We start from the raw sequence: 12,054 nt of genomic DNA, 5'->3' as shown, positions 1-12,054 counted from the left end.
CATAACTGATTTGACAAGCAGATTTTCAGACGAGTCTTTGGATTGCTACAAGCTAAACATTTTAGTTCCATCAACGTTAGATTCCGTGTCAAATGTGAAATCCAGCTTTGAAAGTATTTGTGATAAATACTCTTCTGTATTGTCAATTAAAAAGGAAACAATGCTAATGAAGATTTTGAATGAGATTTGCTCCCTAAAGAACATGGTTAACTACAACGTCTTCAAAGAAATCAGTACCCCTATGACGTGTTTTCAAAATCTTGATGAGCACAACTATCCTATTTTGAAGTCTTTGGTGCAGATCCTGCTTACTTTACCAATATCAATAGGTGAGTAAAACATTGGCATGATAAATAAATTAGAGATATATAGGTTATATTTACCTTAATCGTCGATACAGTTCTTCAGTTTACATTTGTGCTATGTATACATTTCGAAGTATTAATTATTACTTCATCATCACAGGCTTTTGGCTTTTATTACGTCATATGTTTAGTAAAATTTCTAGAGTTAAAATCACAAGGTTAACAATTTTTGTTTACTATAATTAATCGATGATGACTTATCCCAAACCAGCAGAGGCGCAACCTATAAAAATTATAAAACTAGCTGACCAATTGTGTCACAAATAATATTTAAACAATTACCATAAAATATTTAAATTTTAGACAAAATAACATTGGAATGGTTATCAATATTCATCCTGTTTGCCCCTTTGGATTTATATGACAAGTAATATGGTAAACTTACCTTTCCGTCAAATCCAAAAATTGTTGCTTTTTGTTGTTACATGTTTCGATGGATTCCGATCATCGTCAGACACAGTATATAACACTCATTAAAGTTAAAATTAAAAACACAAACATTGAAAACATTTAAAAAACGGACGATTAAAATATTTATAATGTAAATGTAGGCCTACAATGATTAACGTACCGTACCGCGGCAAGATTGGCAGACGACTCAAGCGGCAAGACTGTGAGTCGTCTGCCAGTCTTGCCGCGGTACGGTTCGTTAATCATTATTGTAGGCCTACATTATAAATATTTTAATCGTCCGTTTTTTAAATGTTTTCAATGTTTGTGTTTTTAATTTTAACTTTAATGAGTGTTATATACTGTGTCTGACGATGATGGGCATCCACCGAAACATGTAACAACAAAAAGCAACAATTTTTGGATTTTATGGAAAGGTAAGTTTACCATATTACTTGGAATGGTTATACTGTACTTTTAACTGCATTGCAATATCATAACTACAATGTTTCTTAAAAAGGGTTTCTATTTTAGCAACAGCAGAGAGATCATTTTCTACGCTGAGGCGATTGAAAAGCTGGATGAGGACCAGAATGACCGAAGACCGCCTGACCGGACTGGCTCTCATGAATGTTCACAGGGATATAGAAGTGGACATCAATAAAATTATCGATCGGTATTCCAGCAAGAAGAATAGAAAACTGGATTTTGTAATTTAAGGGAAAACAACGTAGTTTTTGTTAAGCCAAAGTATTTTTGTTTTGTTTTATAATTTACTTCTAATGTCAGTAATTAAATCATACTAAACATAATGTTAGTTAATCATTTTGCAACCTTCTTTTATACAGTATATTAATACCTTGTGTCTTATAAAAACGTAATCTTGATATTTGAAAAATATTTTTAAATAATGAAACATAAACAAAGTGTTTTTTGCTTGTTACATTTTTTAATAGTTCAAATGGAATGACTATAAGCCACTCTTAAAGTATTTAAGTAGGATGAGTTTCCAGTCTAAATGTACCACAGGACTACAGTGTCTACTACCAGTCACTACACGTATCATCCTAAATAATTTCTATCTGCTAGAGTAGAGAGTTGAAAATAGCTGAGTTTATTTGTCAATTTCAAGGTTATTTTTTTGTAAACGCAGTGTGAACAGAGTAAAAAAATGTGTTTTAAAACGTCAATTTTCAAAACTCAAAAAAGGGTATTCCATACCCCCCAAACCCCCCGGTATTGGGCCCATGTTGACAAGGTTACGCCCCCCCTCAAGAAATCTCTGGATCCGCCCCTGCCTGTGAACGTCAAATCTCTAAATAAACATGTTTTTAAGTTATGAGCAAAAAACTAAGTTTGACGTTTTGATTGTTTATTTAAAAACTGTTCCACTAAAAAATTTATGAATCCCAAGATGGTAGTCTTCTTATAATATCTCGTACTACACATTTCAACTGTCACAGCTCGTCTTTTCCGTTATGTCGAAAAATGGCTTATTTTTTACTAACTTGATTGGTCTATATGCAATTTTAAGATTCGATTTCAGAAATAAAATAACACCTTTTCTCAAAAATCGTCTGTTTTCGATAACTTGCCCACACTAATTAAAATTTTTTATAAAATAAATTTTAACCTTGATTTTAAAAGGAATAAAACATAAATAAAACAACTATTTATTTTTGTTATTAAGTTATTATTATTGCTTTGCAAATAAGTATAAAGTAATTTTAATTAACATAGCATCTAGAAGGGTAGACGTTTTAAGTGAAAAAATAACTGTAATAAAAATTGTGAAACTATTCATATGTTTGACTGCAAGGATACTGAAGAGCCTTTGTTCTTTCATCTGCGTAATGCCTAAGTTTTGGAATGTGTGAACATTCATTATAAAAAATGTCTGTGAGGCAATGGGTTCTCGGCAGATATCGCCTAAAAAAATGTTTTATTAAATCTATAATTCATTATGCCCGGTTGCACCAACAGATCTTAAGCTTAAGTCGAGAATATCATAAGAATTAATATATAATATAATTATAATATATTATAATAAGAATACCATAATATAATAATAGATATAATTGATAATAAGGTAAGAATCTAAAATTATGCTGCAACGTAAATGATACTCAATGGGGCCCTATCTATAAGTAGAACTTAGCTTAGTTGGAGCTTAAGATCTGTTGGTGCAACCAAGCATTATCTTGTTTAATAGAGTGATGAGCCTGCTAACCGGCAAAATAATGCAAAAAATGGAAAACCTAATACATCGTGAAATAAAAAGTGATGAACCTAGTAGAGGTGGAAATTATCAATATAAACGTATAAATTAACATTACATTACATATTTTCCCACCTTTAGACGTGGAAACTATGACATGTAGTATAATCTTATCTAATTTATAAGTTTATATCGATAATTTCCACCTCTACTAGTTTCATCCCTTTTCACTTCACGATGTAGTATGTTTTTCAGCTATTACGTTATTTTGCCGGCTATTAGCGCGCTCATCACTGTATACTGTATACTGTGCCCTGTATACAGTGATCGGCGCGATAATGACCGGCAAAATAACGCAAAAGATGTAAAACATTATACATTGAGAAGTAAAAAGAGATGAAACTAGTAGAGGTGAAAATTATGGATATAAACGTATAAATTAACATTTTAAATATTGTAGTTTTCCACCTTTAGACGTATCGGAAGAGTATGACAACTGTCACCGTGACAGGAAAATTTTATAAAATACTCCTGTCACAGGTGTCTAGAGACGGGGAAACTAAGTAATGTAATGTTAATTTATACGTTTATATCGATAATTTCCTCCTGTAATAGTTGCATCTCTTTTTATTTCAAAATATTTTGTTATATCACTGTATAATATAACATAAAATTGTACTAAAATCACGATAAAGATGCACGAGAAATAAACAAACCAAGACACGTTGAATGTTACGAGGAGCACTCCCGAATCATGATTTATAATGTATAAACTTTGTAAATCATGTTTTGGGATATACAATGTTGTATATACATTCTAAATTATGATTTGGAACTGCCCCTAGTAACATTCAGAGTATCTTGATTTGTTTATTTCTAGTGCATCTTTATTGTGATTGTATTATAGGAATCTTTTGGATTCTGGGCTCAGATATTTGCTACACAGTAGATTCTAATCTCAAAATAGATAATAAATCTTAATAGAATACCGCACATAACCTCAAAAACAATAGAAAAAAGATAAAAAATATGTGGAAAGTGTTTCTATTTTACATAAGTACTAGTATTTTTGTAGATATTGATAGATTTGTAAAGTCACAAATACCAAACTGGCTTGGTCACTTAGAAATAATGCCAGATAATCGAGCTGTAAAAGCAATCCAGAGATGGAAGGGACAAGGAAATATGACAAGAGTAAAAGATGGATAGACGACGTAGAGGGTGATCTTAAAACCATGAACATCAGGCAGTGGCGAAGGAAAGTATCCGACAGGGCAAAATTGAAGAACATTTTTAAGTAGGCCGAGACTTACAAAGGTTTGTAGAGCCATTAAAAGAAGAAGAAGTAGAAGAAGAAGAAGAAGAAGAAGAAAAAGAAGAATACGAAGAAGAAGAAGAAGAAGAAGAAAAAGAAGAAGAAAAAGGAGAAGAAGAAGAAGAAGAAGAAGAAGAAGAAGAAAAAGAAGAAGAAGAGTATTTTTGTAGCCAGAAACATCTCTATTTAAAATTTTGTATAATAAATTTAATAAAAAATGTAAGCAACAAAAATGTGGCACATAAATTTTTCCATTAATTTATACAGGGTGAGGCAGATAAAGGGCCTATTAGAACTATCTCGAGAACTAAAGGTAAGAAAATTATGAAAATTGTTATACAGGGGTTTTGAGGTGTGAACTATTTAATGAAAATATTTTGGTCTCTTTGCTACTTCCGGTTATACCGGAAGTTGATTGTAACTTCGTTTTTTTTAAATGGGACACCCTGTATATTTTTATATTTTTGAAATCTTATCGATTTTTTGTTTCTTTATATATAAAGTTTTGTAATATTATATAGGGTAGGTTAAAAGATAATTACGTTTTCTTATTAATTTCGTAGCAACCCTGTAGGCTTGTAGTAGTTTGACATAATAAACTCTATTCATGTTCAAATGATTTTTAATATAGTCTACTATTGTTAGGAATTATTGGTATAGTTAAATTTTTCGTTTTAGTATACAGGGTTGGTCGAAACTCGGAATTAGTATTTTCCGAGTTTTCTTAAATGGAACACCCTGTATTTTAGTATTGTAATGAAATGTCGTTTTATGGTACATTTTAATTACTTAAGCACTCCCTATACCTAACTGCTTTAATTTGTGAGTTATTGGTGATTCAAGCAAAACATTATTTGCAACACAAAATATGTGAAATTGTATTAGGTTGGCCGTGAAAATATTCAATCACAAATATTTTTTTGGAAATAAATACATATTAATCTAGACTGATACTTAAAATTGCCAATAATGGTTGAACTGTCAAAATACTATCGAAGTTAAGATTGTTGGTGCGATTAACAATTAAGCACAAATTAAAGCAGTTAGATATAGGGAATGCATAAAAAATAAAAAGTACCATAAAATATCATTTCATTACAATACTAAAATATTGGGTGTTTCATTTAAGAAAACTCAGAAAATACTCATTCCGAGTTTAGACCCACCCTGCATACTAAAATTAAAAACTTAGTTATACTGATAATTGTTAACAATAGTAGACTATAGTATTTTTACTACAAAAGCGTTATTACGTAGGTCAAAATTTTTGACGTAAGAGAACTGTCAAAACATTAGAATGTGACTTGTCATTATTGCCGTGTTTATAATAAATATAGTAATAATGAAAAGTCACATTCTAATGTTTTGACAGTTCTTTTACGTCAAAAATTTTGACCTACGTAATAACGTTTTTGTAGTAAAAATACTATATATTAAAAATCATACGAACATAAATAGAGTTTATTATGTCAAACTACTACAATCCTACAGGATGTGAATATTGCTACGAAATTAATAAGAAAACGTAATTATCTTTTAACCTACCGTGTATAATGTTACAAAACATTATATTTTAAGAAAGACGAAATCGACGAGAATCTAAAAATGTCAAAATATACAGGGTGTCGTATTTAAAAAAACGAAGTTATAAGCAACTTCCGGTATAACCGGAAGTACCATGTAGATGAAAATATTTTCATTAAATAGATCAGTCTTCCAAACCCCATTATTCCAATTTCCATAATTCAGTTACCTTTAGTTCTCGAGATATTTATAATAGGCCCTTTATCTGCCTCGACAGGGTCATTTTCGAATCGAGAATCAAAACTATTGTTAGCATTTGCTGATGATCTAGGTGCAGTCGCTCAATCTACAAGACGTGAAAGAGGTGTTTTCATAACTCGAGGAAGAAAGAGGTTGTCTGGGCCGTCGAATAAATGAAGAAAAGACGAAATACATTAGTAACCAAAAATCCAAGACCAAGAGTTTGGCAGAACATAACTAATAATTACCACAACTTCGAAGTAGTAAAAGAGTTTCAATATCTAGGGGCGCTAATCACAAATGAAAACCACATATAAAAAGAGGTATCAGCAAGAATAGCTGCGTGGAAAAGAGCATAATACTCCCTGTCATCATTACTAAGATCTAAGCTGCTGCAAAGACAATCTAAATTAAGACTGTATGTCAGTTATTCGCTCAATTGTTACATATGTAAGTGAAACATGGACTCTACATCAGCGGGAAATATATAAGCTACTGGTGTTTGAAAGGAAAGTTCTCAGAATGATATTTGGCCCTCAAAGAGATGAATTGACAGGAGAGTGGAGAAGGCGCCGCAAAGTTGAATTGGTGACTGTGTATGGACTGAAAACTTCGTAAGATATGTAAAATCTAAGATAATATGGGCGAGTCATATGGTAAGATTAGACGGAGACATACTGTTAAAGAGAGTGTTTTTTGAGAGACGGTAGAAGATCAGTAGGCCGTCCGAGAAAAAGATGGAAGGATGATGAAGAATTGAAGTATCCTGAATGAGTAAAGGTTGCTTATAGAAATATTTGCATATTTGAATCAACGAGGTAAACCATTTTATTTCACTTTAAAATTTGTGTAGTCCGAACAGTGACAAAAATTTCAAATTTTGAAAAATGGCCCGATTATCAAGGATCTTGGCCACCCCTGCTATATAACTTAAGAAAAATCGATTTTTTCTTCGTTTTTTAAATAATACCATTACATGCATATAACCTATTACATCTTCGTCTTCTTCTTATTAAATCAGGCAAGACTCTTTAGTAAATAGCACTTGATGTTACATCTTATTTTAATATTTAATTTATCATTTTGTCTATAAATACTTACTCGCAATAAGTTTCAACAGATGGAGGAATTTCTGTAGAACTGTTATGATTCTTATTAGATTTTGTTAGGCAGTTCAGATAATTTCGTTTGATTTCCGGGTTTTCAAACATTTTTCTGCATACAGGAACATAAACTAAAAAATTATTATTTTGTACTACATATATAATATAATATATTTAAGTATTATGTTTGGATTGAGTCACAGTTATTAGTGTAATGAAAATTTGTAATTAACTAATATTTGACGTTTCTTAGATTAAGAAGTTAAAAAAGATTATTCTCAAAATTCTTGGCATATGTTACAATCCAGTTTTATTGGGTTATGTATGTCTTTTCAGAAACTGATATACTTGGCCTAGATCTTATATGCTACAGCAAGTGTGTGGTTGAAATACATTTTGTGTGGGTGATATTATTACCCTCATCATCATTATCATACAACCTCTTCTGTCCACTGCTGGACATAGGTCTCTCCCATTCTTCGCCACTCTTCACGGTTCTGTGCTTCTTCTTGCCATTTCTTGGATATTCGGTTAATGTCGTCCATCCAGCGTGTTGGTGGTCGTCCTCTGCTGCGTTTATCTTCTCTTGGGCGCCAGTCAATTAGTTTTCTGGTCCATCTTGAGTCTTTCAGTCGCGCTATGTGACCTGCCCAATTCCATTTCAGCTTGGCTATACGTTCAACGACATCAGTGATACCTGTTATTTTCCTTAAGTCTTGGTTCCTTATTTTGTCTTTTTTGTCACGCCGAGAATCGATCTTTCCATACGCCTTTGTGCCACTCGCATTTTTAGTGCTGTTGTTTTTGTGAGCGTGAGAGTTGCTGCTGCGTATGTCATAATAGGAAGAACGCATTGGTCAAATGTCTTCCGTTTCATAGCTGTCGGGATGTTGCTCTTAAAGATATCTCTTAGTGAACCATACGCCGTCCAAGCAAGTGTTATTCGTCGTTGAAATTCGCAAGTCTGATTGTCCTTGCCTATTCTGATTTTATGACCGAGATATATGTACTTTTCTGTTAATTCTACCACTTGATTTTGGATGGTTAGGTGTTAGCTGGGAACTAAATTTGTCATAAATTTGGTCTTACTGATGTTCATTTTTAGACCTATTGTTGAAGATAAGTTTTCTAATTCTAGTAGCGTTTGTTGTGTTTCACCCAGATCTTCGGTAATAAGTACTATATCGTCGGCAAAACGCAGATGATTGAGCATTTCTCCATATATTTTTATTCCTCTATTTTCCCACTTTAGCATTTTAAAGGCGTATTCGAGAACCGCAATAAATAATTTAGGTGAGAGAGTGTCACCCTGTCTCACACCCCGCTTGATATGAATCTCTCTGGTAGTATCATGAAGTTTTACACGCATTGTGGCGTTTTGGTATAATGTTTGCACTAACTTTGTAAACCGGTAATATATTCTACTATTGTTCAGAGCAGTTATAATGCTGTCTAATTCCACAGTGTCGAAGGCTTTGTAAAAGTCTACGAAGATAAGTACCAGTGGTCTGTTATATTCTATCGACTTTTCTATTAAGGTTTTTACTGTTTGTAGGTGATCGTTTGTTCCGAATTTTAAGCGGAATCCAGCTTGTTCTCGGGGTTGGCAGAAATCTAACTTTTTTTCTAGTCTTGTCGTAATGATTCGGGTAAACATTTTATAGATGTGGTTCAATAAGCTGATTGGTCTATAGTTTTCTAGGTGCGCCTTGTCTCCTTTCTTGTGTAGTAAAATTGTTACTGCATTGTTCCATGTTTCCCGTATGCAACAATCTGTTAGACAAAGGTTAAACAAAATTTTTATTTGGTTAAGAAGGGTACGTCCACCTATTTTTATAGCTTCTATTACGACTCCATCTTCTCCTGGCGCTTTGTTGTTTTTCATCTTTTTCATTGCGTCCTGGATTTCGCTTAGTGTGATCTCTGGCATGAGCTCTGAACCCTGGTTGATGATTTTGCGTGATGCAGCGGCTTCCAAATTCTTTTGGTCTTCTCTTTGGCTTGTATATAGTTCTTGATAGAAGTCTTCAACTATGTGTAGTAGTTCTTCTCTATTTGATGTGGGGACTCCTTCTTTGTCCTTTAGTTTATGTATTTCGCATTTTCCATTGTTTAGCCGTCTTCTCAGGACTTTCAGAATTTTGTTCTCTTATACATATAGTTAGCTGGACTTTTTCATTCTTAAATTTCCTTAAACCTTACCTTATAGCTTTTGATACTTCTTTGTTTATTTTTCGCAGTTCTTCTTCATCAGTACTTTCGTTTCCTTTGATTTTTCTTCTAGTTTCCATTAGTTGCTTTGTTTCAATGGTTATTTTTTCGTCTTGGCGTCTTTTAGGGCAGCATTTTACTTGAGCCTCTCGAACAGCTTCTACGATATTTTCATTTAGGGCATTTACATTATTTATGCATTCATTTTGTTGTAGGATTTTATTGATATTGCCTTGATATTCATTTAAATTCGTTGGCTCGTTCCATATTGGGTTGGCTTTCTTCCTAATCATTTTGGATCTTTCTGTTATTAAGTCTAATTTTAGTTTGGCTTTTACCATTCTATGACCTCTGCCTGTGGTAAAGCTATTAAGGACTGTGACATCGTTGAATATATATTTTTTGTCACTGATTATGTAGTCTATCTCGTTTCTGGTCTTACCATCTATGCTTTTCCACGTCTATCTTCTGTGATCTTTTTTAGAGAAGAAACTATTCATCTGGTTTATATTTTGTTGTAATAGAAATTCTAGTAGTGTTTGGCCACGCTCGTTTCTGCCTTTGGATCCAAATTTACCTAGTGCTGTTTCCTGTTCATACTGCTTTAGACCGATCTTTGCGTTAAAGTCGCCGCATATATTCGTGTAATGTGTTGGTGTTTCTTTCAGTGCCATTGAGATGTCATCGTAGAAGTCTTCAATCTCTTCATCCGGATGGTCCGTTGTTGGTGCGTATACCTGAATAATCTTTATTTTACACCTTCGGTTTAGCTTTACGATTAAATAGGCTACTCTTATGGATATACTTCTTGTAATCACTATGTCATCTGCAAGTCTTTTGTGTATAAAGAATCCGACTCCCCCGATTGATTCGGTTTCACTACCTATACTATAAAATATATGCCCTGATTTTAGTGTTTTCAGGTTTTCTCCATGTCGTCTTACTTCACTGACTCCAATGATATCCCATTTTACTTTTGACATCTCGATTTCCATTTCAGTGACTTTTTCTTCAGATAATAATGTTCTGGCATTATAGGTGCAGATAAAGAGTGTTAGAGGTTTTTTCGTCTTTCGCGTCGTCCGTTTTTTGTCCCCCCCCCCCCCAGAATCCTTCCCAGAATCCTTGGGACAGACTGATAAATCAGAGAGTTTCAATTTCTCGCTATACTCACCTGGGGTACATCCGCTTTTGTTTTAAAATCTGACATTTTGTTGGGAGGTAGTTGCCTTGAAACACCTCGCTGGCAAGGCGGGTTGGTGAGTTTTTAATTCAGCCGCTCATTGTGAGTACCGACGCTGTTTGAAGCCGCCCGCTCCGGGTCAGACGCTTCTAGGTTTATGATCTTATACTACCCTTAAAATCGAGGGTTGCCAGCTCCGCCATCTTCGCCGTACCGGAAGTATTCTTCGTCGCCTTGGATGCCGTTCTGGACTTCATCCGTGACCCTGGACAAGGGACCCTTAGCAGGTGCTAGCTTCCCGGGTCAAGAAGCTTCTGGAATCTGCGGGGGCAGGGATTGACTCACTTTCCTTATAGGACTATCCAATAGAGTCCAAAGGACTCCAAAGGAGTTCCTACCCGCTACCCGCATTATTACCATAGGGACATAAAATTCCTGACTGTTTTTGTGTATTATTTTGTGTTAATTTGTTTGTGTATTCGCTTATGTAAGTTTTTTAATTTTTGTACATAGGTCTGTGATCGTGTATTGTGTACTGGATAATATGTATTGTGTATGATATTATCGATTATTTGTTCTTCGACATCTTTTACTCCAATATTGCTGGTATTTTCTTGTTGTTGAGTTCTTCTTTTAGTATTTGCAACCAATTGCTGCATTATGCTGATGGGTTTGCTACACTTTTCTTCGTTGAGTAGGGTGACGGCCGCTTCTATGACTTTTCTCTTTTTCATGTCGGTTTTTTTTTTCACGATTCATTGTTTATGTAATTTCACACCTCGAACAATAGCAATCCACCGACATACATATTAATGTGTCTATTACAAAAATGGGAGTACTATATTTAGGTACCTACTACAATGATAACTAAGTAAAGCCACTCGATTCAATTATGACATGATTGTTTTAAAAAAAATCATGTAGGTACACTCTAGAAAAACGTTGGTTTTCGAACTGCTGGAAGACTTCAAAATAACGTATAAAAGATGATTGTAGTTGGTAGTATGTTAATTTATTCAAACTTGTTAATACTAGTACATTCTTTCACGGTTTTTGCTCTAAATTTTAAAGAACCACTTGGATTGACATGACATTTGGAATACGCATAGCTTACATGTCAAAGAAAAAAAGTGATGTGCCGATGTGTGCTTTTGCCCTGGGATTGACTTTCACCCCCACTTGGGGGTGAAAAAATATATGCCCAAAATAAGTCCGGAAATGGGTAAACTGGCTAATTTTAAGTAACTTTTGTTTTATAGAGCTTCTTCGCCAAGTCAAAACTTTTCTAGTTATTTGCGAGTGAATATGTTCATTTTTCAACAAAATAACCACATTTTTAGACGGTTTCTCGCAAATAACTCAAAAAGTAAGTATTTTGAGAAAAACGTCCTTAGCAAAAATATAGCCTGTTAAAAAGTAAAAGAAAATGGTGTACGCGTTCGGTCTCTGGACCTCGTAGAACCAGAGTTATAGCCAATGAAAAATAGATTCATATTCACCAAATT

General features: G+C 33.7%; 1 protein-coding gene and 1 long non-coding RNA gene across 2 annotated transcripts in view; one reads left to right on the top strand and one right to left on the bottom strand.

The window, feature by feature from the left end:
* The first annotated feature begins 277 nt into the window (after nucleotides 1-277).
* LOC126879695 (uncharacterized) lies at nucleotides 278-1,567 on the top strand. The gene is made up of 2 exons (XR_007696208.1): nucleotides 278-329; nucleotides 1,290-1,567. It is a non-coding gene; the product is annotated as an uncharacterized LOC126879695 (long non-coding RNA).
* An 860-nt stretch (nucleotides 1,568-2,427) lies between these two features.
* Nucleotides 2,428-12,054, bottom strand: part of LOC126879692 (uncharacterized) — a 98,457-nt gene continuing 88,830 nt past the window's right edge. Inside the window, exons 5-6 of the mRNA XM_050642880.1 lie at nucleotides 7,154-7,286; nucleotides 2,428-2,684 (exon numbers count right to left, since the gene is read on the bottom strand). Coding sequence (XP_050498837.1) covers nucleotides 2,552-2,684; nucleotides 7,154-7,286 — 266 coding nt within the window. The 3' untranslated portion in view covers nucleotides 2,428-2,551. The remainder of the gene's footprint in view (nucleotides 2,685-7,153; nucleotides 7,287-12,054) is intronic.

Source organism: Diabrotica virgifera, chromosome 2, assembly GCF_917563875.1.
Source record: "Diabrotica virgifera virgifera chromosome 2, PGI_DIABVI_V3a".
Classification (NCBI taxonomy): domain Eukaryota; kingdom Metazoa; phylum Arthropoda; class Insecta; order Coleoptera; family Chrysomelidae; genus Diabrotica; species Diabrotica virgifera.
The sequence above is the reverse complement of the archived record's forward strand: the minus strand, read 5'-3'. Positions and strand labels throughout refer to the sequence as shown.